General features: G+C 40.7%; 3 protein-coding genes across 3 annotated transcripts in view; 2 read left to right on the plus strand and 1 right to left on the minus strand.

Moving 5' to 3' along the window:
- Positions 1–26,675, plus strand: part of rps9 (ribosomal protein S9) — a 99,098-nt gene that overhangs the window by 69,016 nt on the left and 3,407 nt on the right. The window lies entirely within an intron of this gene.
- On the plus strand, positions 1,854–12,634 carry leng8 (leukocyte receptor cluster (LRC) member 8). The gene is made up of 15 exons (XM_061080508.1): positions 1,854–2,172; positions 3,400–3,532; positions 4,075–4,287; positions 4,500–4,577; positions 4,961–5,375; positions 5,632–5,803; positions 6,184–6,354; positions 6,607–6,855; positions 6,946–7,110; positions 7,472–7,757; positions 7,933–8,034; positions 8,135–8,203; positions 8,283–8,412; positions 8,518–8,725; positions 8,815–12,634. The coding sequence occupies exons 1-15, from the start codon at positions 2,132–2,134 to the stop codon at positions 8,975–8,977; spliced, it is 2,595 nt and encodes an 864-aa protein (XP_060936491.1). The 5' UTR covers positions 1,854–2,131; the 3' UTR covers positions 8,978–12,634.
- Positions 15,483–26,301, minus strand: rbfox1l (RNA binding fox-1 homolog 1, like). The gene is made up of 12 exons (XM_061081699.1): positions 26,215–26,301; positions 20,790–21,026; positions 17,416–17,595; positions 17,244–17,297; positions 17,067–17,159; positions 16,903–16,972; positions 16,742–16,801; positions 16,512–16,653; positions 16,387–16,426; positions 16,200–16,267; positions 15,638–15,719; positions 15,483–15,527 (listed from the first exon to the last, which is right to left on the minus strand). The coding sequence occupies exons 1-12, from the start codon at positions 26,299–26,301 to the stop codon at positions 15,483–15,485; spliced, it is 1,158 nt and encodes a 385-aa protein (XP_060937682.1).

Genomic DNA, 26,675 nt, shown 5'->3' on the forward strand with positions numbered 1-26,675 from the left:
TTTGGGTCAATTTTCAGCAGAGCGCTAATCCACATTGGGTTTGGTGAGGGAGGGAACAGTCAGAACTGAGTCACAATGAGCAACAGTGTGTTTTGTTTTCAATGGGGTGTCAGGCTTTACTAGACAATTCCTGTTAGTTTGAGAGAATACATGTTGGTTTTGATCTTTTCAATTCAACAATTGACACAACTAGCCTACAGAATGTAAAAAACTATATAAACCCTAAATCAATCTTTATTCTATCAAAATTTGAATTTAAGTCTCCACAAATCGCTTAAATTCCTACATTACAAGACAAAAACAGATGTTAGCAGTAGCATCACTGGGCTGAGTCACATGTTACAGACTCTATTCACGTTGTGTTTCAGTTTAATGTCACACCCGTGTACCAAACAACTTCAGTTGCAAACTGAGCTATTATGACGGATCAGTTACGGAATGTAGTCAGTGAAGCCAATCCTCATTTGTACCGCTTAAATGATGAAAGAATACTTTAGAAGGGTGTCTGTCTTGTGCATGATTGACTCAGAGCCATTCACTCGAACATCCAGTTAATCAGGATTTTTCTGACAAACGACACGAAGAGTACCTGACTGCTTTTAACAGCAGTGGAGCGTGAGAGGCTTTTCAGGATTACGTATCATCCAGCTTCCTGCCATGGGGGTAAAGACCTAGGGGCATTACCAGACCCAAGGTATTCAGACAATGGTGCTAGGTTGTGAGTCATTGTTTGTGCGATCTTGTCACAAATGCTGAACATATTTGTGTAAGGATGTAGCCAACAACACAACAATGGGAACAAATCATTCATTCAGCTGGCACAGAATTTCATTCATTGAGAGAAATTAACTGGAAAGTACAAATAATAGATTAATTTGAAAGCTTTTCTCCTGGAATCTGATAGGACTGGGCCCACTAAAGTGAGATATTATAAAGAAACTGATATGTAAATTTGAGATGAAGGCATTGAGTCCTCCATTCAAGAGATATACTGTAGACCTGTCAGTATTAAGAAGCGGGAATAGTTGAAAGACAGTCAGAGGGGAAAAAACAAGGAAATGTCTCAATCTTTTGTTTAATTTGGTACCAGAATATCCCCCTAGAGGAATATATCCTTGACAATCCTGAATAAGACATGTTGATGCTTGCTTTTCATTACAAATAGCAAGGGGGGTATTATTTGCACTCCACAGAGACCCACTCCATAGAGACCTCCAAATTATGTGGGGGGTCCAGTGTGGGAGAAACTGACTGACAGGAAATGACTCCCTTCTGTGTAACACACACACACACAGACACACACACACCGGGCTTCACATCCTGCAGCTGTGTGTGCTGCACAGGAAGGTAGGGAGAACATGTATGCAGGTCACCATAATGAATGTTATGTCCCTGATCTATGATTCTTGATGGGTTGAAGAACAAATCCATTTTGTTTATATCTTTACTAATTTATTAATTTCACTGAATATGTTTTTTACTCACCCCTTTGCTGAATGAATACAGCAAATTTACCTAATAAAGGATTATGATATAATAATAATAAAATAGAAATAAATACAACTTGATGCTATATAGGCTATATGCTTTAAAGCACTTGATGCTATATAGGCTAAATGCTTTACAGAACTATTTTTATATAGACATTATTTGTCTTGGAGTAAAGTAAACTCTATTTTATTTTGTATCTTTAATTGACAGGCTTTTAGCCGAATAGAAATCTTATCGAACATAAAACTGCGATTTGATTGGTGGAGAATTCCGGAGCAGGGCCGGCGTTCTGCCTTTGATACAAAGACAGTATGAATTTTGATGACGTAATCTGGGCTATATCAGCCATTTTGTGTCCCGCACAACCTGCTCAGACGAAGACGAGGATCCAGCGAAGCTCAAGTGTTAATGTTAACTGATATTTCTTATTTTAATCTGTATTTAAAGTCTATCAGAGTTTGGTTTGTAGGTGGCCTTGTTCGCGGTTGTCTGGCTGAGTCGATTGTCACCGGCCGGTTGACAGTCGTGTCGGACTTCATCTTGTTTACCATCAACTCTAGCAGACGAGCTAACGTCGTTAGCTCGGTCGCTAGCCCGCGCAGTGCTAGCGTTAGCTTCGTAACGCTGAATCTGTGGCGAAATGGCGGCCAACAAGACACAGACAGCACCAGCGAGTAACTGGTAGGTCGCTTTCTCTAGCCTCGAAGCAAGCTGTAGGGTAGACAACGACATACTCTGGACTTATAGGACAGTCAATACACGGTGTGGTAGAAGGTGATAGCTTATATAATCTTGAATAGATGGTTGTTAGCTGAGCTCAGGGTGTGTTAAAGTGTTAGCATACCTAGCTACACCCAGGCCGTTGGGCTAACTTCTCTATTTTCCGTCTTCCGTCTTGGAGTAGCAACCACCGTCAAGTTAAGTGTTAATGTGGCTGTATTGAGGTTATATATTCTATAATCAGGGTCGGTGCTTTGGTCTCAGTCCTTCAAACTTCGAAAGTTACACCCGTTTAAATTCATAACAACTTTATTTGTTCGCAGAGGGCAATTCTAAGGCACATGGAGCATGGTAACGGTCCAAGGACAGTTTAGAATCAGTGCAGTATACTAAAATGATTTATATGGATGTAAAAGGAGGACGAACATTATAAAACTGATTGTAAGAACGTAGATAAAAACTGAGTGATATTTACAGTTGAAGTGAATACGAATATGTCTACAGGTCCAGGTAGCAGCAGATGAATAAATACAGACACGTATGAATAAATATGTGTATCAGATACATGTGTATACAGATCATGAACAGAGAAGGTGAATACTGATGATGAAGAATATATTTATAGGATCGGTAGCAGATAAATAACAATTATAGCATATGATTATATATACACACACACATGAACAGCCCTGAGGAAAAGGGTTGCCCTTTTCTGGGTCCTTCAGCCTGGTCCTGTGTGCTGAGGGGAGCCATTCAAACACTGAAAAGAGAGCATGTCCTGGGTCGAGAAGAATCTGACTTGCTAACCTCCATGTCTGCTGCTCATAGATATTAGTGAGTGATCTCAGGGGAAGCCTGATAAGCTTTAGAGCAGATTGTGACGGTTGGGTTCGTCCTTTTTTTTTCCATATCGGAAACACTAAAGAAGACTCTTTCCTACCTGGTTATGATTTCCCTGAGTCCTAATCCAGGGTTTATTGTAGGGGAAGATTTTGACATAAACAGGGTCCCCTTGCTCAATAGTGTGTTGGAAGGGGGCTAAGGTGATGGTTTGTCACCTTATTTGTCCTCCTTGTGACCACAGTGATTGGGAGAGCAGCTGTACGAAACAATTTATTTGATTTTTTGCTGTTGATTGAGTTGGTTGGGATTCTAAAACGCCTTCAATTGTTGTTGTGTGGGTGACAGGTCTTATGCTGGTCCTGACGATGGCCGGGTTCACGAAAACCCAGAGTGGGAGAAAGCAAGACAAGCACTAGCATCCATTACCAAGAGTCAGAGCACTGCAAAGGCTGCACAAGCCAACCGGACCACAGCAGAGGTGTGTTTAAATCTCTTTGCGTTTCTATTTTAGTTACACCTTACATTGAAATCCCATTTAGGTGATCTGATTACAACATAGTGTGTGAAAATAGGGACATCAAAGTAATCTGATCAACCCCGTTTGAAGGTGACCTGTTTATTTACAGTGAGTGCATGTATGCTTCCTGACTACATTAAACCTCATCTGTGTTAGCACAGGTACTTTTACATGCTGTCGACATCAAGGGTGCAGCTTAACACATTACCAGTAGATTCCCGGTGGATTGTTTTCTTTTTTCTTATATCTACGCTGTTCTCTTACAGCAATCACTATTCTGTAAAACAAACACGCGTTGTTATACTGATTTAATAAGCCAAATGGCTAAAGGGTGTGTATATAGGTGTGTAAAGTTTGGGAAATTTACTATAAACATGATTTATCTTAAATGTTCACAAATGCTTTCGTAATTTGATTCATAATGTTTTTTTTACGTTCTTGTGGAATTGTCATTTCCTCTGAGTCGTCTGACCAAGGCCATTTGTGCACGTGTGTTATTTCAGGCCGGTCAGTTCCAGCCAGCAGTGACTGACTCAGTTCCCATGGCGCTGCCACCGCCACCGCAGCAGCAGCAGCAGCAGCAGCAGCAGCAGCAGCAGCAGCAGCAGCAGCAGCAGCAGCAGCAGCAGCAGCAATACTATCCGTGGTACCAACAATCACAGCAGCACTACCCTGGATACACATACCCCTATAACTATTATTACCCCATGGGTCCAGTAAGTAAAGGAAGGAGTTTTATTCTAATCAAAATGTAATCTCAATGACTTTTAATGCAATCTCCAGGGCCTGTACTGAACTCAAAGCTCTTGGCTACATAAGGCTTGTATGTCTGTGTGATATCAAAAGCTGCAGGAATGGAATGTGGTTTAACAGTTACAAAATGAAGGTGACAAAAAATGACTGTGGCTTTTCCCCCCTGATTTTCCAGTATGGAGCTACATATCCACCAAACCAGTATGGTGTACCCCCAGGGCCTTACCCAGGAAGTCCTCTAGCCAATGGCCAGGTACGTTGCAAGAATTTTCTTAATGAATCAAAATATTTAAAATTTGTATTGATTTGGCGACACAATAATGACATTGTGTGACTGATCATGGACCTGAATGAATGATTGAACTTTATTCTTCACCAAGTGTGAAAAATTGCCTTCAACCCACCAGTACAGCATAAAATCAGACATAAAATGTCATGTTTGCATAGTTAAACTATGAGAGATTGAGTGGATGATTATGCTCAGCTAGCCTGTGTAATGGCTTCAGATGTGATCATTTTGTTAAATGAAAGTTGTTGAAATTGTTTGGTGTAAATAAAATTGACTTCATCCCTCCTGGGTCTCTGTAATTTATTTTAATGCTTTGTTGTTCCTTTTCCTTCATTTTTTTATTGTAGCCTCCTCCAGTGCCTGGAATGGAAGACCAGTCCCCCAGCTACCCCTCTCAACCACAACCCCCTCCCCCTGCTACTCCCCAACCCCCCCAGAGTCCAACCACCTCAGAGAAACACCCTCCCCCTCCAACCCCACCCATTCCTTCCTCTCCCAACTCCCAGTATCCCCCCCCTCCTTCCCAAAATGCTTACAGTGCCAATAACTCCATGCCATACCCATCTGGTGACCCCAACCAAATGCAACACTATAATCATTCCCAGGGAAGGCCTAACTATGGCCAGGGCTTCCAGCCCCAGAGCACCTATCAGTCCTCTCAGAGTAACTCTCAGCATCCAGGCCAGTATGTACCAGGATTGGGCAGAGGAGAGGCCAACAAAAACCAAACCCAAGGACAACAACTGTGGCATCGCATGAAACGTAAGATTTACTCTTTTGCTTACTTGTTGTATCCACAATTGTCATCTGAGGGCAGTAACTATTTGCTTGTTTCTGATATATTTAAAAGTTGTATTAAATCTATATTGTCAGTGCAGCAGGTTTGAAAGGAAGATTTCAGATGGAAGGCAGAAAACATTATTTAGTGGGATTTCATCCAAATCTCAGTTTATGTTATAAAAGATAATGATAGTATTTGTTTTTTCATATTTTTATGTTGCATTATTTGTTTTCTCAGAAGCACCTGGGGCAGGTAGTGTGAAGTTCAATATTCCCAAGAAGCCCTATCAGGTACAGTGTTCTCCAACGTCGAATCAGGCTTTCCCTCCAGGCGAGCAGCCCTCAGGATTAAATCCAGCTCCGTCCTCCCCAGGTTCTGCCAACGCTGCATCTGCAGGTGCTCAGACAAGGTGAGAACTGAGAACATTGTGCGGCAGACAAAAAATGCTACCTTGAGACAATCACTCTTAACCGAAACATTAAGACACAACCATATGGCGTGCGTGTGAAGGCAAATGACCAAATCAGTTAAACTGGACAATAAACAGACTTTACTCTACTAACTTCCTGGTTCAAAGTCTGTGCAATATTTAATTAAACTGATGTGCAAACAGATAAAGGGCTGAACACCGCTAACAATAAGTTGAATTGAAATATAATGCAATTAAATGATTGAGTTAACTTTCAAACTGTTTCCATGACTAGCCATAAGCTAGGTTTTGACTTGGTCTTTTTTGATTGTTATAATATACATATATATAATATGTTTACTTTAATTTCCTCACTACAGGCCCCAGGACTGGCCCCAAGCCATGAAGGAATATGTGCAGCGCTGTTTTACAGCATGTGAGACAGAGGAAGACAAAGATCGCACAGAGAAAACGCTGAAGGAAGTCCTGCAGGATCGACTAAAGGACGGCTCTGCTTACACCATTGACTGGAATCGTGAGCCACTGCCAGAGTGAGTTTTGTTGTGGTTTAGTGCTTATTTGTGTATGTAAATTGTTGTCTCGCAAGTCATAGTACAGCAGAAAATATGAATTTGCAATACCTTGATCTGGTGAATTTAGAACTGAGGTGAATTCTTGTTCAAACTTTAACCAACTTCAATATAATTGAATGCTCTGAACATTTTTGGATTTCTGTGACTTGTTGATTATGTTGCCTTTAGGTTGAATAGGCATTAACATTTAGATCTTTGTTTGTGTTTTAGACTAAGGGCCAAGCAGTCTCGTTGGGAATCTGTCTCATCCCTGAGGTCCTCAGATGGTTCAAATGGCCGTGGTGGAAGTACAGTGGCTGCATCTTTGAGAGGCAGGGCCGGAGGACACAGACTGGGCCACTACAGGAATATATTTTCTCAAAGGAGTCCATCCTCTAGTTCCTCCCGTTCCTCCTCCCGCTCTCCATCCCCCTCTCATGGCCGACACAGGGACCGCAGCAACCAAAGGCACAGGAGAAGGTAACCCACTGTTTAGCATCTTTTTTTCTTGGGAACTGGAGACACCAAGTGTAGTTATTTCCTAAATGTTTTGTTTCTCTGTGCTTTCAGTGATTCTGGCTCACAGTCAGACAGCAGCATCTCCAGTGACCTTCGTAGTCAAATTTCAAGACGAGGTCAGAAAGGAGCCCGTGGTCGTGGTAATGACAGAGATAGAGGCCGAGGGGGTGGAGAGAGAGGAAGAGGAAGAGGAGGAAAAGCTAATAGAGGAAGACGGTAAATTTCTAGATATTTTAATATAAGAATCATCTTGAACCATTTTATTAAACCCCTAGATTTCATTGATTTACTGGAAGAAAAAATATTTTTTAACAAAACAACACAATAAAAAATTCAATAAACACAAACAAAATCTGTGCACATTAATGCATAATATCTAGCCTTGAAAAAAAAATGGACAGTACACATGAGTATGTTAATTGTTGACAAAAGACAAATGTGTTCCTCAAGTGTGAGGTGTCTGGTGCTTCAGTTTTTTCCTTTTATAAAAGACAAAGTAAAATAAAATGTTTGTTTAGTTTTTTTACCCTGTGCCATGGGGACAGCCCCGTTAATAACCTTTTACCTCTTCTCTCAGAAGCATGGAAGAAACCGGTGGGAAGAAGAGGAAAGGAGGAAATGCCGGTCTGGATTTCCATGACCCCAACAGAGAAGCCAAGAAACAGAGCAGAGCCGCTCGCTTCCACAAGCAGCTCCGTGTAGAGCCCCTGGTTCTCTCTGTCAATACAGTAGACCTGCCTAATGGTACACAGGAGGGCCTCAGCTGGGAGGACTGTCCTATTGTGGGAACATGTCAGGACATCACCAAGCACTACCTGAGGCTCACATGTGCCCCTGACCCCAGCACTGTGCGCCCTGTGCACGTAAGTTGTCATTATTTCTAAATAGTTCTAAATGTTTTTTCCCCATATATTACTCAGAGAAAAAGGGAGGAGTAAGGGTACGAAACCTTGTTACTATGTGTGGATATTTCTAAGATTGTACTTCAAAGACCATAAGGATCCAGACTTTGATATATAACATTTATTTTCCACTCAGGTGCTGAGAAAATCTCTGCCGCTTGTGAAACTCGACTGGAAAAACAACCAGGACTACACTTACGCCTGTGAGCAGATGAAGTCCATACGACAAGACCTCACGGTTGGTTACTTTCATTTGTCTTTCTATCTTTGACCTTTTTTAATGTTAATGTTTATCTTGTATTTTCTTAATTATTCTTCCCTTTATCCTCACTTTCCAGGTCCAGGGAGTTAGAACAGACTTCACAGTGGAAGTGTACGAGTGTCATGCACGTATTGCTCTCGAAAAGGTGAGTCTCTTGACCTCTGGCAGAGCTGCAGAGCTAAAAGTAACTGGATTTTCATACTCTGAATATTTCTCGTCTTTAGGGAGACCATGAGGAGTTCAATCAGTGCCAGACCCAGCTGAAGGCCTTGTACAAGGACCATCCCTCCGTGAACATAGGAGAGTTTACGGCATATAGGTTGCTGTATTACATCTTCACCAAAAACTCTGGCGGTAGGCCCACATTGTCTTTTGAGTCACTATTTCACATCACATGTGTTGTCAGCGTTTATACATTATTTCACCACATTTTAACGCGGACCTTTCATTTTCCTTCAGATCTCACCACTGAGTTGGTGTACTTGACCCCGGCATTGCAGGCAGATAAGTGTGTGGCTCATGCTCTTGCACTCCGAGCTGCCTGGGCATTAGGAAACTTTCGCCGTTTCTTTAAGCTCTACCTGGAAGCACCACGAATGGCCTCATATCTCATTGACAAGTTTGTAGAGAGGGAAAGAAAGATTGCTCTTCGGGCCTTATTCAAATCGTAAGTCATGCTGAATGCTCAAGTATTCGCACATTGTAGCAGCTCCTAACATGCGCTGACCTTGTATTTCTGTGTTTCTGTGTCTGCAGGTTCAGGCCTGACTTGCCAGTCGAATATGTTCAGTCCAGTCTGGGCTTCACTTGTTTAGACTCCTGTGTGACCTTTCTTACTGGGCTAGGTGTCACCTTCGCCCCATATGACGCCACAAAGATAGACTGTAAAGCCAGCGCCGCAGCTTTGGCTGCCTCCTGAGTGGTTGGGTGGAGTAGTAGAATGTGGGGAGACCCTCATGGATACTTACATATTCACTGCACTGCACTTTAGTCACCTTAGTCAGTTCAGATAAGATTCAGATTAACACCTTTACCAGCCCTATTGAGAAGGAAACATTCTAACACGCTGCTGAGAGAATGAGATTTCAGGATACAGGGTTAATTATCTGACACTGCGATAAGAACAGTTTCAAACATGAGGGAGAATATTTGCACACTCAACTATTGCCAGATAGCCTAATTCCCAACTTAACACAATAGTTGTGATGCCAGAAAAGTGAATCAACAGATCAGATTGGGAAAAGTCATGTAGTCTCAGGACTTAGAGGCCAAGTACAAGATCAGGGTGCCCCCCCCTCCATGGTTCCTGTTCCCTTACGACCATCAGGTGTCACAGCTAACAGTGTTCTGTTATGTCTTTTCCTTCCTCAAGTCAACAGCTCCAAGGCCTGAAGATTCAAGCCATGTCAATCAAAAAGGGAAATGCACAGCTCTTCTTCAAGTCACGTATCGTGCGCTCTCTTGATCGAAGTCAAGCCGATCGTTGAATCAAGTCAACTTCACATTATCCCCTCAGAGACTGTGAGACGGCCAGGTGAGAAGATGCAGTTTGTCTGCGAGAAGAAGTGGTGGTTTGTATGTCCTGCCCTGCTACCCATGTCCTCCATGTTTGATCTGCACCAGGCGGTTCATCCCGTTCCTTCTCCCCAACACATGCTGTTTCAAAACGACGGACTGAAGTCTAAAGTCACCTGGTTGTGTTCAGAACTGTTAAACCGCCTGGTCAGTTTAGAATGGTATTCCAGCATTGGGAAGAAGTCTCAACCTGTTGAGCATTGACTCTGTATGATAAAGGATACAGGCCAGTGTTCTACATCAAGGTTGTGTCATCGCTCCTCCACATCCTGGAAGCTAAACGCCATCTCTAGGATCTAAGCAGCTTGAGGCAGAAAGGAAAACCTGTTTCCATCATCCTAGGGTGGAAGATCCTGTCAGCACCTGGAATCCAGCCCAGCCCGGTCATCACAGCAAAGTGCACCAGTGACGTCACCTTGACTTCACCAGCTCAGGGCCCCGGAGGGGAAACGTGCTGCTGCTTCTCAAAAGAGTAACGAGTGGTTTGTATGATGCTACATCTGCTGTTGGTATTCGCATGGCTGGTAAGAAAAAAGGGACTTCTTCTGGAAGGCGGTGGATGACGACATCTCTTCTGTGGGTTTTTTTTTTTTTATGGAGCAGCAATATTAATTGTCCTGACGAAAGAAAAACATTCATCTTTCATAAGAAAATGTCAGACTGAAGAAAAGATTGAAGGAAGATCCCAGACTGTTTCAATGTCATGATCAAGTAATTGAAATCAAAACACATTATTTTTAAACTATCTGAGTTAAAATCTGTAGTTTTACTGGTGCAGACCAGTTTCCTTGACGTGGCAGTGAAATCGTAGCAGACTTCCATCTCTCTGATTCAGCACATTTTCTTCTTCAGGTATGTGACTTGAGGGTGCGTAGATAGATTTTTGACCAGGAAAAGGCGTATGTTATTTCAGTAAAAATTCTTCAGCCGCTCATAAATGTGAGGAAATTTAACCAGGTGAACATTTCACAGTGACGTTTCCTGATACTTTTTACAATATTCTCATTTAATACTCGCCTGAAATTGAAAACACAAATTGATACAGTCCCTCATTAATTGAGTTGTGGTCTTTAACAGTATGAATAACTATGGAAGAAAGATTGATGTGGTAAACTTTGGTTGAACTGACCTGGGCACAAGTTGGATGCAGGCTTTTTGTAAAAAAAATGTCTTATGTAAATATTGTATGATAATGATTTCCTTTCAGTTAATGCATTATTTTTTTCACACATGGGTAAGTGTGAAGGTTTTTTTCCCCTGAGTTTCTCAAAACTATGTGAATATGTAAAGTTAAATGCAGATGGGTCTGAATTGGATTGTGTGCAGTGTCTTTAACATCAGTACAGTGGTAGTTTTTTCCTGTGAAATATCTTAAACCAAATTTTGTTATGATCCTTTCATGAGAGAACTTTTTAAACTTGTTCCTCAGACAAAACAATCGCTTCTTGTTAAGTAGCATAGATTTTCCATCAAGTTGGCAATGTGATTGTTTAAACCTGGATGTTTGTCAAAGTGTTGTGCAATGACAATGATCTCAACATGTTTTCTTTCTCCCCCCCCTTCATCCATCTGACCTCTGTCGTCTTTACTGTTCCCCCCCTCCTCACTCCCCAAACCCCTCTCACACACCACCAGACGTCTCGTTCTCCAGCTCACAGCACTGCTGCAATGCAGGAGCACAGAAAGTGGGCGAACCTCCTCCAGACGCCAGCCGGAGAGAGGGAGAGAGAATTGTGAGCAAAATCCAAGTCTGGTGCTCAAGTTGAAGCTGTACAGCTGATCTATGGGAGCCTCACGTAATGAAATGTAATGAAAATGTTGATCTGCTGCAGATGTGATTTTTCTGCTTAGTCCAGATATTTCAACACTTTGCTTGTACTATGAGACGCCTGTTTAGTTTTAGACTCTGTTTTGATGGAAGTCATAATGTGCTTATCTGTTTGTCCAGACACATTTGTAGCTTATTTTTCTATTTTTTTTTTTTTTTCTTCTGAAGTTTCGCTATTTACTTTTTTTTCTTTCACCTAATTAATTTATTGCCAGGAATCTTTAGGCCTGGGTTTGCTTGAGCAGATTTACGTGAATCGGAGTTGTTTATTTTAGAGAGTTTTTCCCTCATAGTCTTGAATGTGTCTGCACATACAGAACAAATCGTTTTCCTACAAAACTTTCTCTGGTATCTAGGCAAAGTTTCTATTTTGAAAAGTGCTGGTGTGTGCTTCCATGCTCAGATTCCCCTTTCAGTAGCGTCACATGTGATGATTGTTGACTGTGATTGTTTGTTTCCTTAGGCTTGTGTAAATGTGCACTTTTTACACAGGGTTAAAGTGTGTACTTTTGATGTCTCAGGTTGAAACAGACCAGGAAGTTCACTTTATTATCATTTCTTTTTAATAGAAATTCACCCCAGATAACTAACGATACACATTTAATTTGGATGTCCCGCCTCCACCCTCCTCCGATGCCTGAGTCATGTTTTCAGTATTTTTTGCTCCCTTGTTTTGCTGTATATCTCCCATCAGTCTGTAACTTCTTCCTTGACACGTCACTCTGGAAGAACTCCCATGTGTCTCTTCACCTCAGCTCTGTTCATTTCCTCCCATTTCCCCTATTTAACTTCATTTAAGTTAAGTTGATCTCGTCTCTCTTCTCACTTTCTCTCACTCCGTCTCCCTGCATTCTTCCCTCCCTCCTCTCCTCCAAAACTAAACACTATTGGTTCTATTCTCATTCTCCTCTTTTCCCTAAATGTTGTTGAGTTTGTTTGTGACTGTTTGCCAGGTGCAACTAAAGTCACTCTCACTAGTAAGTATTGTATTGCTTCTGCAATGCTTGGATAGTTTATGTTCCAGCTCACTAACAACTGAAGGTTTATCTGCATCACCCAATCCCCGTCCCTCACTTCCCCTTGCCTCTACAGATCTAATATGACAAACTGCCATTTTGTAAATATTGTGTACATAATATCTTTTGAAAAACTAATAAAGAGCAAATTAATGTGGTTTGAGTAATTGTATCTTAATTAGTTGTCTCTTTGGTGGACAGGGGCTGTGCTTATTAACCAACAGGCAAAATGGGTCATTTTCATGTCTCAAGCCAGTTCTCACAAGGCAACCAGAAACTAAATTAAATCTAATTACAAATATCTAAAATACAATAATAGTTAAAATACAAGATATGAAACTGACCAGTTTTAAAATGAGGCAGAAGAAGCGAGACGTCAAGTTTCGCATCAACAGTTTATTGTGGAATAAGGAACCTGTGACATGAGAAAAACAAATCAACTTATTAAAGGTTGCAATGAACACTTCCTGCATAAAACTAATTTGACAGCTTTGTTCAAAGTAAAATACAACCTTTAAGTTATTGAATGGAGTAGTTGGTAGGAAAAAGTATTTAATTCTAGACAGGAATACATTGAGAAAAGCTGAAATAAGATAAGAAAACTGAAATGATAGAAAGTAGAGCAGAAACAGAAGAATAGAGAAAATGTAAAATTACAAGCGATAAGTTGAAAAAGGAATTGAGCTCATGCGGGTTAGATTTAAAGGGAAAAGTTAAGCTACTGGAAAATTCAGAAGGCAGTAAAGAAAATTGGAAAAGCAGCAGAAGAAGATTAAAAGTTCAAAGCTGTTAGCAGAAAGTGCATTCAAAGTGGAAAAGAATCAAAATAATCGTTCAATGGGATGAACCAATAATAATTTGTGGCTCAAAATCTTGTGAAGGTTTATGTTTAATTTGACATAAATTTAGATATTTTTCACAACACTTAGAATAACATCACCTTTTAAAGATGCATGTTGATTTAATTGTCTTTAGAAGACCACAGCCTCTTGTGTTTTACAATAAACCATTAAAATGAAATCAAATATTCAACATATTTTAATTATATATAATTATAATATAATATAATTTTATGTTGAGTGAGTTTTAAAGGAAATGAAGCAGACAGAGAAAGAGCTGAGAGATAGAGGAACATAAACTATATTTAAAATAGACAATTGAAGAACTAATCAGGAAAGAGAAATAGGAAAAAGAGATGAAAAACTCAGTCTTATCATATAAAAAGTGTAAAGTCAGAGAGGACAGAGGAAAAGTAGCAGAGAAACTAGGAGCAAATAATAAAGCAAGATCTATATACAGGAGCAGAAGAGAGAAAATGAGAAGAGGAAACTAAGCATCTTGCAAAAAGAGAGAAGTCAGAAGAAAATGTTTGAAAGGAAAGATGCTCAAAGAAAAGTTCAATAGCAGGAAGAGAGATTTCAATCTATGACACTAAGTATAACTACTGCACAGCAGATTAAAGCGAGAGAATGACAGGAGGAGTTCACACAGAATTAAGAGAGAAAACAGAGGAGAAAAATAAGGAAACAAGGCAGAATGCATGGAAACTGGAGGAAAAAAAGTAGGAAGCAGAAAACAGAAGCAATAAATAGAAGGAAAGAGGCTGATTCATTTTCTGATGAGGTGAAAGCCTCAGTCAAATCGAAATCAAGGCCTTTTGGTGAAAGGTGCATAGGATAAATATCTATCTAAGAGGCAAAGCAAATGATAAGAAATGGCAAAAAAAAGGAACAGAAAGGAAAACCAATAGACTAGAATAAAGGACAGAGAAAAAGAAAAGAGAGAAAAGTTTTATTCAAAGGTGTAAATGTCAAGCTCAGCAGCAAAGAGTGCAACAAACACGAAGACAAAACCAAGAGGAAACCATCAACACTAGAGGTCTAACAGCAGATTTGAGCGAGGGAGGAGAGAAAATACAGGAAACAGAGAAAGAAACAAGGCAAAGTACAGAAGAAAATAATTAAATTCTTACACAGTGAGATTGTATCTGTCTTTTCAGCAGAAAAGTTCTGGAAACCAAGGATTCTAATCCTCAGTCTGTGAAGTCAAGCCAACAGCAAAACACTGCTTCTCACTGCAACTAGCGTTGAGAATAAAACCGGGATAAAAGCAACTCAGTAAAATCAAACTTCCCTGGGTGAACACAAGTAAGATAAATATTTAAAAGAACCTGGAAAAAGTAACTCAAAGCTCTGGATACAGGCCCCAGGCTCGTCAGGCAGTGAGGTACAGAGCCACGGAAACAGAAACTAGATAGAATTCATTGAGAGGAAAAGAAAATTCCTTAGGATTAAAGATCAGAGAAAAAGAAACAGGGTCGATGTGTGAAAAGCTAAAAATGAACGAGAGGTAGATTGTTAGAGAAAAGGAAAAGAGAACGAAAAATGGTGAAATTCCAACTACATCCAGACAAACATTAGTTGTGTGTTTGTAAAACCAGTGTCAGAGCTGTCTCTGGGTTCAGTGTTGATGCATGACCCTCTCTCATATGCTCACACACACACACACACACACACACACACGCACACACACTCAAACACACATGTAAATACTTGTCATTTGAAAATTAGTCCTTTAACATTGTACAGTTTGACCCGGGAAAACTTGACAAACCCCAGACACGAATCCCCAAAGTCTTTCTCACAGTATTTTTCTCAGCAGCTTCCTACTTCTCTACTGTTTAACTCTTTAAATTCAGAAAACAATCATCCGTTAAAGGCTTTAAGCATCTGTTTATATATCTATATCTATATAAATATTACATATCATCCTCTTCCATGTGCTGAGTTTTCCTTGTGGAGAGCAACTGGTTCCTACAGTATTTACAACTTCCGGCAGCTGAGTCTCCCGGGGGAGAGGTGAGTGCGATGAAGGCAGGAGGTAAAAACCACTTCCACGTTCAGTATAAGGATCTCATAAACTGTCCTGTGTCCACGGATCAGCCAATCCCAGAGTCCCAAGAGAGACAAACACCAGCCTCTCTCTCCCCCCTCTGCTGGGGGCACTCAGTATGGGGTGAAGCGGTTGTATCCTCCTCTGTACAAACTGGCCTGTTGACAGATCAGTACAGCAGGTGTCAGCGCAGATGTAGGAACACAGCAGCTGCAGTGTGTGTCTCTGTGTGTGTGTGTGTGCGTGTGTGTGTTTTGATTCCACTCACCATTGTTCCGACTCCATATGTCGTCGTTGGTCCGACTGTGTGGTGATAGGGGTCTGCGGCTGTGGTGAACACCCGTCCATATCTGGACAAAGACAGATGTAAATATCACACATGTCATGATGGAGGCCGCTGCCAGGATGGTCCCACAGGAAGTTCTGACTAACAAACAGTCGCCTTCAGTCCAGAGCCATGTCCAAACCTTCTCAGCACTCCGAAATACAAAACTATTAGATTTTAATTCAACACATTATAAAAGCCACAATGGGAACTTCTGGTTAAAAGAGACTTAACATGTCATTTAAACACCAAAAGAATACAAAGGTCATTTCTGATGGTAGCTATTAACTTGGACGACATATTTACTTTACTGAAAATTACAAAAAACTTTTTTTCTTCCATTTGAAACCCATCAAATCACTTGTGATATGTCTCCATTTACGGGAGAACCCGAGTCTCAACATCTATCCAACAGTTACAATGGTACATCACTGTTTTATTTTCAACATTTCAAGTGTTGTTGTGAGTAACACATTGATGACTGATATGATATTTATCCACCTACCCATCACTGTAGGTCGCTGTGGCAGGAGATGCTGATTGCGCCATTCTATACGCTGCTGGATATCCACCCTGGTACAAATACAGACAGAGACATACAGGATATTTACTGATTTCAAACAACAGTGTGATATGATGGAAGGATGTATAGATGAATAGATGGAGTGTAAGAAAAAAGCATAGATACTTACATAGACCTCTGGTCCATACAAGCCTTCCTGGTATACAACCCTGAAACCAAACGAGTACAAGTGATCAGTGATTTGTAGTGAATAAATTAAACGTTGACCTGACACCACAGGATTCAGACTCTTACCCAGGGTAGGCGGGGACAGCAGCAGTGGGTGTGGCTGCAGCTGCAGAGCGAATCGTGTTGTAGACGGCTCGACCTCGACCACGCAGGGCAGAGCCGCGGTAGGCCAAGGCTGGAGCCGCTACAGGGTACGGGAAACCGGCAACTGCAGAAAACAAAGAACAATACATTTCATTTTAAATGGTTAATTATACGGATCTGAAAAAAGCAATGAAGTTGATAAGTTTATTCACCTGTATAGAGCTCAGGTGCATACATTGCTCCCATGACTGGGTTGATCTTCCATCCAGAAGCTGCACAGAAGAAAAAAAAACATTGTTAGAAGCTGAAACTTCCCAGAATCCCTCAGCCCTCAAAACAGAAATGTGCGTTTTATTAACAAGTTGCATCTTACTTGAAATTTCCCCGTTCACCAGAGGCGTCTGTGGCTTCTTGGTCACTACTCTTGCAGTGGCATTGTTAACCTGAGGACAACAACAACAATAAAGCAGCGATAAAAGCGGGATTTTACAGAATAATCACGGGGAAAACTGACAAATGTTGGTAAATTTCACTGACCTCAATCTTTCTCCCTTCCACGATTGTTCCGTTTAGCTTTTCTCGGGCTCGGTCCGCCTCAGCCGCGCTCTCGAAGGTGACGAATCCAAAGCCCTTCAGGTTTGTACGATCTTATGGTTATTTTCCTTATGTCTCTTCATTATATATTCTTCTCATGTTTGTTTCTGTGACACTCACCTTGGACCCCCTCTCATTGAAGATGATTTCCACATCAAGGATCTTGCCAAATTGCTGCAGGTGTCAGATGGATGGATTTTGGAATAACAGTAATTAGTGTTTGTGATAATTGCATCCATATGACAAATCTGTGTATTCTTATTATCTGTAGTGTATAGGATGAGCTTCATACCCCAAACATCTGGCGGAGGTCTGGGTCTCTGAAGCGGAACGGGATGTTGGAGACGTGGAGGCGTTTGGGTTGGGCCTTACCTGACCCCTCCTCGTCACTTCCACTTCCTGCACCCCCTCCCGATGACACGGACACACTCAGACACTGGGGGTCAGAGGTCACAGGTACCAAAGCGTCCTCCTGACAGCGAGAAAGTATGAAATAGAAGGAGGAGGACGAAGAGGGAAAAAAGGAAGGGTTGCCAGCGCACGGACCAAAGAAGAACGAACGAGAGGGAAGGAACGCACAAGAACAGAAAGATGGAGAACAAACAATGGGGAGAATGAGACAGATGTGAGGAAAAATGGGGAGAGGGCATCAGTAGAAAAGCAAAAAAAGAAAAGAGGGTAGAATAATCATTTAATTTCTATTGAGCAATATCTGTCAGAGTGTTTCTGCTTTGTGTAAAAGTTCAGTCGCGTAAGCATCACATGGCATTAGGCAAAGATAACGTCCATGAAGTCAAGTGATCCAAACCAAAATCCAAAGAGCATTCAGCAACCAGTGATCCCTCTCAGGCAAATGTGAGGAGCCGTGAAAAGGGTTCCATTTTTAGTGAGGCGTCTTAAATACATGCCTGTCCATTGAGTATATATAAGATTAAATATCCAACAATTAACTGCACTCACTCCAGCTGAGGCAAAGATGGTTAAACATTAACATTCCTCTGAAAAACCATACAGTACTTTATATCATCTCATTTCATCTAAACAATAATCTGTAAAATACATATAAAAATACAGTAATAATAGACAAATTAAAACTGCCTCATGCAAAAGAAAAGAAAATCAAGGACTAATGTGCCAAAACCAAAACATTCACTATCCCACAATGCACCACGATGCTAGTGTGTGCGGGTGTACAGGTTTGTGTTCGTCAACCAGCATCATCAACCATTGCATAAACAGAGTTAAAAAATTGTGAATGAGTCCAGATGAGAATAAGAGAAAGAAAAGGCAAAAAGAAAAGTATAGAAAGTACAGTGAGCTTCAGCAAAGAGAGAAAGAAAAGACAGGGAGCAACAAAAAAAATGTTGACAGGAAAAAATATAAAAAATATCAAATGAATTGCAGTCCCAAGTATTAGCATTGTAGTACCAAGAGGCAGATACAGAGTGGGGGGGCCTCGGTGCAGCGGTGAAAAGATAAAAAGAAACCAAAGTACACAAGGCAAAGAAGGTGCGCAGAAAGCTTGAAAAGGAAGAGGTGATGGGGGAGTGGGGGGAGAGATCTACACTAAACGTTCCACAAGGGTCAGTTTGGGAGGGGGGGGGGGGGGAGGGGATCACGGTGCTGCTTTTCTGCCAAAGGTTAAAGGTCATATGTCACCGGGCATAATTAATAAGTGGGGATTGACAGAGAAAAGGCACAGACACACACTCACAGAGGGAAGTGTTTCACAAACACAGACACACACACACAGGCCGCTGCTGTGTTACACGACAGCGAGCGGCGGGGGGGAACTACATGATATCTCATCCACCCACACAGACACAGGCTGGGGGGGGGGGGGGGGGGGGGGGAACAGGGAGAGAGGGAGAGAGGGTTGAGTTGGGCAGTGGTGTCAAGTCACGATGCAGATTTGTGTTTCTGGACCTGAGCGATATCTCATTGGGAGGAAGGGGCTCATCTGGTCAGCCTCCCCCTTTCCCCCCCTCCCTCCATGGCGATGTCTCAACTTTTCCCCGAAAATCAGCGCAGAGCCGAGTATGTCAGGGGCTCTAGTAATAAAATATATAGATGGGGCCACAAAACACCATTTATGAGAGGAGGAAGCAGAGAGATGTGCTGCAGCGACAGGACGCAGAGTCGACCTGCCATAGTTTTCATGTCATATCCTAAACTGCAAAAAAACATGCGTCTAAAGTGAGTTCTTAATTTAGTAAAAGTCGGAAAAAAATCTGCCAATATCACAAGAATCTTTTTAAAATCTCCTCCTGGATGTACCAGCAATAAGCATCTTGAAAATGTATCAAAATATATAAAAAAACAACATGAAAGTGCTATTTCACAATATTACTGATGCATTAATTTATACATCTTATCGTTGTACACTGAAAAAGATCATTGTGAACCAGCTTAAAGCAATAACACAAAAATTTATAAAAATTAATCTCCATCAACACAATTACTAAATGTTATCAATTGAAGTCATTAAATAGGTTGGCATGAAAATTCTCTTTTTACAGTGTAGCTGGTCAATGTGGTGCTACATGTTAATGTAAGTTGTTGTTAATCTATAAAAATGCATAATTACATTTTTGAAAATCATAAAACACAAAAGGTAACAATTAATTGGTAACTACTGTGTCAGATAAAAATAGTGGAATTAAATGTAGAAGAGAATAAGTAAAAAGTATAAAAAGTTGAAGCACTCAGAAAGTACACGTATCTCAAAAATTATTCTTAAGTAGTAAATTAGTAAATGTACTTAGTTACTTCCCACCACCAGAAATAATCTTGCTGATCACTGAAAAAGAAAAGTGTTTGACCAACTTAAAAAATGACTTGTTAACACATAGATGAATTAGGTTTTTTCAAATTGGAGTTATCGATTGTCTAAATATAACTTGATTGCTTCAGTTTGAACCAAATAATACAAGTTAATTCATTTCTGTGAGGTATTTTTTTTTTTTTTAAGTTGGTCCAACAATTTTCTTTTTTTCATTGAAAAAAACACTTTGAGACAAAACCATAGTGGAGAACAAACATCAACCTAAAGTTAACATCTCGAGTCGATCACATTTATTTACTTTATCTGTAACAACCTCTCACGTTAACTCGTGAAGAAAATTGTACTTTCTGGATTCTTGTTGTTCTGGAATTTTACCCTCATGGGAAATGAAATGAAATGAAATGTAATGTATCTCCTTTTTTAACCTTCATGGGAAATCTTTTGTTTTTGAAATGGAAGAAAAAGCACAACATTAAATCTTCTACTTGACAGTGAAGCGTCAGCATCGAGTCAAACTGTCTCAGCTCGGATCTGGAAAGCTGATCTGTTCTAACGGTAGCTAAATAAGACACAGGGGAGACGGAAGAGGGGGGATTAGTTTTCAACAACAAACCCCCTCTCAGCTGCCCCCCCCCCCCCCCCCCCCCCCAACTTAACTGCACCGAGTGTGAGCTGCATTCCCATACATGGACACATCAGTGCTTCTCTAAATATAGAGGGAAACTCTATCTGGCCATGTTCCTCTCATGGGACATATGGACGGACTACCTGTCACAGCAGGGTCTGTTGCCACATTAGCTTCTGGAAGAACATGTTTTTGTTGGGACGTGAAGGTTTTGTCATCATGTGTATTCATGAACATCTTTACAAACTGCTCTTACCGCGGATCCGGATGTCAGGGCCTCGGCGCCTTCCAGCTGAGGGCCCTGATAGATTCTGAGTTGGTGATGCTCTGCATACTCTGTGCCGGCATGGACAGAGGTGAAGTCCAGAGGTGGCAGTCTGCCTGCAGAGGTTGGCGGACCTTGACCCGGTGGGGGGTAAGAGGGAGGCTGGGCGTAGACCTGAGACAGGGCGGGGTCGCCGCTGCCTGGGCCGGCCTCCTGGGTGGCACCTCCCTGAAGAGGAGAGAGAAGAGGGAGGGGGGATGAGGATAGTGTAAGAGGTGTAAACAAGCTAAACATGATGAGTTTCTCTGTTTTCACAATATGCCGGAATAAAGGACTAAATATCATAGTTAATATCATATAATGTAAGGTTTATCACAAATAAACATTCTGTAGCAGGGGTCACACCACTGATTTTACACATAATCATCAGGTTACTTCTCACAGGGAATACAAGTCAACTGGTGTAAATACTTGAATAATGTTTTCTGTGGCTCTGGAGAACCGTTTCTAAAATTTGAGACAAAAATGTCGATAGGGTTTTCTTGGATCCTTGAATTCAGACTTCATACTTTTATTTTCTTGATTTGTGATGTTCGGAAGTCTGGGATCCAGGACATTTTTGCTGCATCACTTGCACTAGGAACCAAAAATCTGTCAGGCCTTTTGACAACTCTTACAAGAGTTAGAGTATTCCAACTTAATGGAAACATATGTTTAATCCTCCTTAAGAGTCACAACCTTTAAATGTCCACATGCTTTGTAACTTCTAGTACAAATACTTAGGTACAAATACTAAAATGAAGAGAATGAAAACTTCTTAAGAACTGAAGATGCTTTTTGTTTGAGAAGTGAAACGTCTTGAAGGAACACAAGCAAGTCCAGTTGCCTATGCAAACTTCTGAAGACACCATGACCTGGATGACTGAGGGTCTTCAGAGATTTACTAAAATGAAAGAATCTCTAACAAATAGAGCCAAAACAATCCGTCGATTCAAAAAACAGTTTTGATACAATTGCTCTTCAAGATTTGCTTCTTTTTCAGTGTAAAGTGAGTTTTTTAGTTTTAGACAGCAAAACGAGAGGAATTATTTACTATTTCTGACATTTTACGTATGAAATGATCAGCAATCAAAAAGCAATATCCAGATCAATCTAGCCAATGGTGTAGCCTTTCTAACAACCATCATAGATTCAGAGAAAAATCTGGACAGCGCAACCTCTTTTTCCTCACATCATGTTGTTCTTTCATTCAGTTTGATGTGGTTTAACAAACCAAACTCAAACTTTGTTAAGAAATCAAAAGACAAACAATGAAAACACATGAGTACATGTGAGAACAGACCAAAACCACAGAAGAAAAGAGAGATGAAAAACCATCCTGGCCTCAATACAAAAAGCATTGTCTTACCCCTTTACTGCATTCCTCAATCTCTGATGCATTGTCCGACAACTGCCTCATGTTATAGTAACGCTAGCTGACCACCCGCCCACTGCACCAGCACTTCTGCTCAGCCACCAATCACATCAAATGATGGCAGGAGCAAAAGGGAGCAGGGGGCCACGCCAGCTGTGGTCATCTGTACCTGTCAATCACCTCTCTGCCCCCCCCCCCCACCCTGTCTTCACTTTACACACCTACACACCTACACACCTACACACACACACACTCACACACACACACACACACACACACACACACACACACACACACACACACACACACACACACACACACACACACAGCTCTTCTCTAAAGTTGTATTTTCCTTTAGTTTTTGGACATTATATATATGTTTCCTCTGAGAATAAAAACCAAAATGGTTCTATTACTTTACAGAGACATGTTTTAAATCACCAACTACATTTCAATAACATTAATGATATGTGGATATGCTAATTTGCCTTTTAAAAAATGGAGGAATCAACTTGTAGTATAAGGTCTTATTTTTTCATGCTCAAACATAAAAATGTATTAGCAGTCCTCTGAGGAGGTAAAGCAAAACAACACAGATAACCCCTTACTGTAGGATACAGAAGAGTAAGCAGAGTAACGTCTTTACAATTTGGAATTACTGTTACTTTCACTCCTCACTTTGTACCTTAATGTTTAGTGCAACCTAATATTTTAGCTGTGACACATTTATCCGGCAACTGCAGCTGCTGCTTAACACACTGGAACATGAAATAACCCTTTAAGATGCAGCTGTTGTTAGTTCAATCTAATGTAAACGTCTCATGGACCATGAAAAAACAGACTTGGCTCTACATGACATTATCTAAAACTTATTTATTAAAGAAAAGAACAGAGAACTTTCTTCAGCCTGGAAAGAAACATACAATAATGGAAATTTCCCAAACACTGAAATCATGTTCATTTCTGGACATTTTAATGATAGCACTCACATTTACTTTTAAGTGAAACCTTACTCCTCATTATTACCGAAAGTGCCCAACAATTTATTTACAGGGATTTTTATGGCAATTACTTTCTCTCACCAGCTCATACTATTCTCTCAGCCTTGACCTGATATAAGCTGATATATTCACTAGTCTGGTTCATGAGTATTTTTCCACTGCATCATCAATACGTTCAGTACATGAAGGATTAAAGTGCTCTCTCTACATCTCGTGTTGCCTTACAAACAAAATACCACAACTTTGCCAGCCAGCATCGGGATTTAGAAAGGATCTGTTATAATTAAATCTCCGTCCTCTGTCGTCTCATAATGTCTCATATATCTCATATATCTCTCAATGAGCTGTCTCAGACGTGTGATAAATTAGATATATGCATATGCTGGTAAACATGTGTGGTAGGAATTGGAAGAAGCAGGGCCGCAGAAACAACGAGATGGATTCTCTAAACCACATCCACTGAAGTAATGTTGTGTGTAGCCACTGCCAGCAACAATGCAGACAACCAGAGAGTCTCACAGCTCAGACTGAACAGTAATAAAACATCAGGGGTCTGAGTTGAGGAGCTGTTCACCTGTGTTCAACTACTCAAGAAAGAAACAGGTGTGGGAGTTAAATGCACTGAAACTATGTGAATGTGGTGGATAAGATTTGAATGGACATCATATAACTGTAAATCCTGTTCTGCTCAAAATGATATGATTATATATGTAGATACGTATGTCATACAAGGTACTGCACATACTCATCCATCCCATGAATATTCATCCAATATTTATTATTTATTTCTTAAATTAATTTGTTCAGTTGTCCTGGTCCTTGTCACTTGCTGTATGCTCATGTGTTATTTATGTTGAATGCTGATTCGGATGCTGTGTTTTGTTTAACACAGAAAAAAATCCAGACTGGAACTTGTCTCCTGCTGCTCGGTGAGACTGAACTTACAGCAGAGTACTGTTCATCTTGTGCTGCAGGACTAATTGTAAATAAAAAATAATTTAAATGGATTTTTACCTGGCTTTCTAATTGTTATCAGAAGTCTGGAGAGGTTGTGACCTATGGTTGTGACTCAAACTCCATCATGCAACAGCTTAGTCATTTACTAGAGGCATTAACTATCAGTCTGGATCATGTTCCCAACGCTAACATTTGCCTGCGTTCTGTTTATCTCAAGAAAACGGAGATAAAAAGTGTTGAATAAGTGAAGATAACACAATCTGTTGTATCCTCCAGCCTCTGCCTGATGGAGCATGACAGACACCATGTCCCCTTCTCCTCCTCACAGGCTTTTTTTGATTTCCATTTGTTCCCTGTTTCTCTCGTCTCCCTTCTCAGCTGTCACCTCCTGGTCAGAGGTCAACAGCTCTGAGCCAGGTGCCTGCTGGGACAGCTGCCGCGGGATTTACGCACAGACGACACTGACTGCAGATGTGGCCTTTTAGCAGCGGCCAAGCTACACATGCTGGCAACAGGAAACTAATGGTTCAAACTTTCGTCTGTTGTCTTGGCCTTGATTTCTCCTACACTAGTTCCCACAGAAAGTATATTTTGGCAGATTTATAATTTTTTGACAAGGAAGAGAGACAGGAAACACTTTTGACACAGACAAAAACAAGACTGACATGTTTTATGATTGGTTGCTCTGACAGAATACTTCTATAAAATCAAAAGCAATGGCGCACTTCAATAAAACTGTCACAAACTTGGTTAGCTTCATTTTATAGTGCCAGCATATTTTAGAGAATTAACTCCCTCATCATAAAAAAAAAATCATCAAATGAATCAAGATGTCATCATAAACATGTCAGTCAGTAAAGTACAGTGAAGGCCTCAGCCATCCTTGATGAAGGACTCTGTGTACTGAAACATGATCCAGTGAGGACAAGATGGTTAATGAAAGCATGATCTTCTTTAAACGGGAACCTGTCTTGGAAATTCTATCTATTATATTGAAATAATTATTCTTATTTTGGTTCCAGTCACACATACTTTTCAGTACACCTTAAGTCTCTATTAAATTAAGTATTCTGTTGTAAATATTATTTAGAGGCTAATAAATACATAATATCTAAAGGGGCAATAGTGAAGGTGAGTTCACATGAGGCCGGTTTCACACTGGTTTAAAAACAGGAACTGCAGAAAACAAGATAGGTGTCAGAATCTCCTCCTGTGATTATCAGGACAGCTAAAAATACAGCTGGTGTGAAGCATAGAGACAAGGTAGAGAAATACCAGACGCATGGTGGCATTACTGGTATGTCAGGGACACTTACACACACACACAAATACACACACAAACACACACATACAAACACGCACACACACACACATGTATAGCCTGCTGGCATCACTACGACAAGTGAACTAAAGATAACCCTCCACGTATCATTAGTATTGTCTAAATGAGATATTTTACAATCAGGGAACTTTGTCCTGCTCCCATCAGGCCTCTTTGGTTTTAACTTCCTCGTATCTCCTCTGTGAATGAGATGTCATGTCACTATTAAGCAAAACATCACTAATCTGAAGTACATTCAAGATGTGTCTCACTGAGTCAAGGCCATTTTCTGTTTTCTCTGATTTTGAATTCCTTCCCTTACTGGAATGTTGTATCGATAGATTATTTGCTATACTGAGACTAATTTCCAATTTAGTAGAAAAAATCATTCAAAGTTGAAATTTGTTGTTATCTTGGTAAAAAATACAATTTTAACATGTCAGCAAGGAGTTTTGTACCCTTTTGCAACCAAATCATTAATAAATTGGTGCTGCTAATTGAATAATTGAAAAGACTTGTGGTTGCTTCTCATTAACCATTTTATTTGAATTCCATTCATGTAATGGCATCTCTAGTTTCTCAGTTCCTAGCCCGGAACCATATAAAGAGGCTTCAATGCTCCCGGGTGTCTGACAGGAAGGACTTTTGACAACGCTGGCTTGTGAAGACAAACATTTGATCAAGATTTTTGAGTTTACACAGCAAACGAAGGAGAGTGTTTACCTGAACCATGCCGGGGTAGCATGTGGGTGTCTGTTGGTAGACAGGCAGTCCATAAGGCTGGAGAATCATAGTGGGCGACGAGAGCATAGCCCAAAAGCTACGCACAAGGAAATAGGGAACGGTGGAAGATGGGAGGAAGAGGAGAAGGAGAGCAGGGGGGAGAGGAAGGCTTGATATTCACACAGTAGAGCAAGCAACCAGGCAGTGAAAAAAAGGAGAAGAAAAAATCCCAACAGGAGAAAAGAGCAGATCCAAGAATGTGAGAGGGAAAAAGTTTAAGACTCTGTTTAACTCTAGAAGTGAGTCAAAGGTGAAAATACAGAGAGGATTCCACAGAACAACCGGTGTCCTGCCAGGAAAATACAGGATATAAGGCAATGAAAGAGAAAGCAAGTGAGCTTCTGTGTGTCCATCAGTTGATCGTGCAGCCTGACAGACAGAAACACATGCTCAGGGTCTCA

This window comes from Limanda limanda, chromosome 11 (genome assembly GCF_963576545.1).
Source record: "Limanda limanda chromosome 11, fLimLim1.1, whole genome shotgun sequence".
Classification (NCBI taxonomy): domain Eukaryota; kingdom Metazoa; phylum Chordata; class Actinopteri; order Pleuronectiformes; family Pleuronectidae; genus Limanda; species Limanda limanda.

What these genes read in the sequence shown, in the direction of transcription:
- leng8 (XM_061080508.1), top strand. Translation starts at nt 2,132, where the DNA reads ATGGCGGCCAACAAGACACAGACAGCACCAGCGAGTAACTG. An exon ending in CACGTATTGCTCTCGAAAAG is followed by an intron (nt 8,204 to 8,282) that starts GTGAGTCTCTTG and finishes TCTCGTCTTTAG; the next exon opens with GGAGACCATGAGGAGTTCAA. An exon ending in CTTCGGGCCTTATTCAAATC is followed by an intron (nt 8,726 to 8,814) that starts GTAAGTCATGCT and finishes CTGTGTCTGCAG; the next exon opens with GTTCAGGCCTGACTTGCCAG.
- rbfox1l (XM_061081699.1), bottom strand. Translation starts at nt 26,301, where the DNA reads ATGCTCTCGTCGCCCACTATGATTCTCCAGCCTTATGGACTGCCTGTC. An exon ending in GCTGTCCCCGCCTACCCTGG is followed by an intron (nt 16,427 to 16,511) that starts GTAAGAGTCTGA and finishes GTTTGGTTTCAG; the next exon opens with GGTTGTATACCAGGAAGGCT. An exon ending in ACAGCGACCTACAGTGATGG is followed by an intron (nt 15,720 to 16,199) that starts GTAGGTGGATAA and finishes GTCTTTGTCCAG; the next exon opens with ATATGGACGGGTGTTCACCA.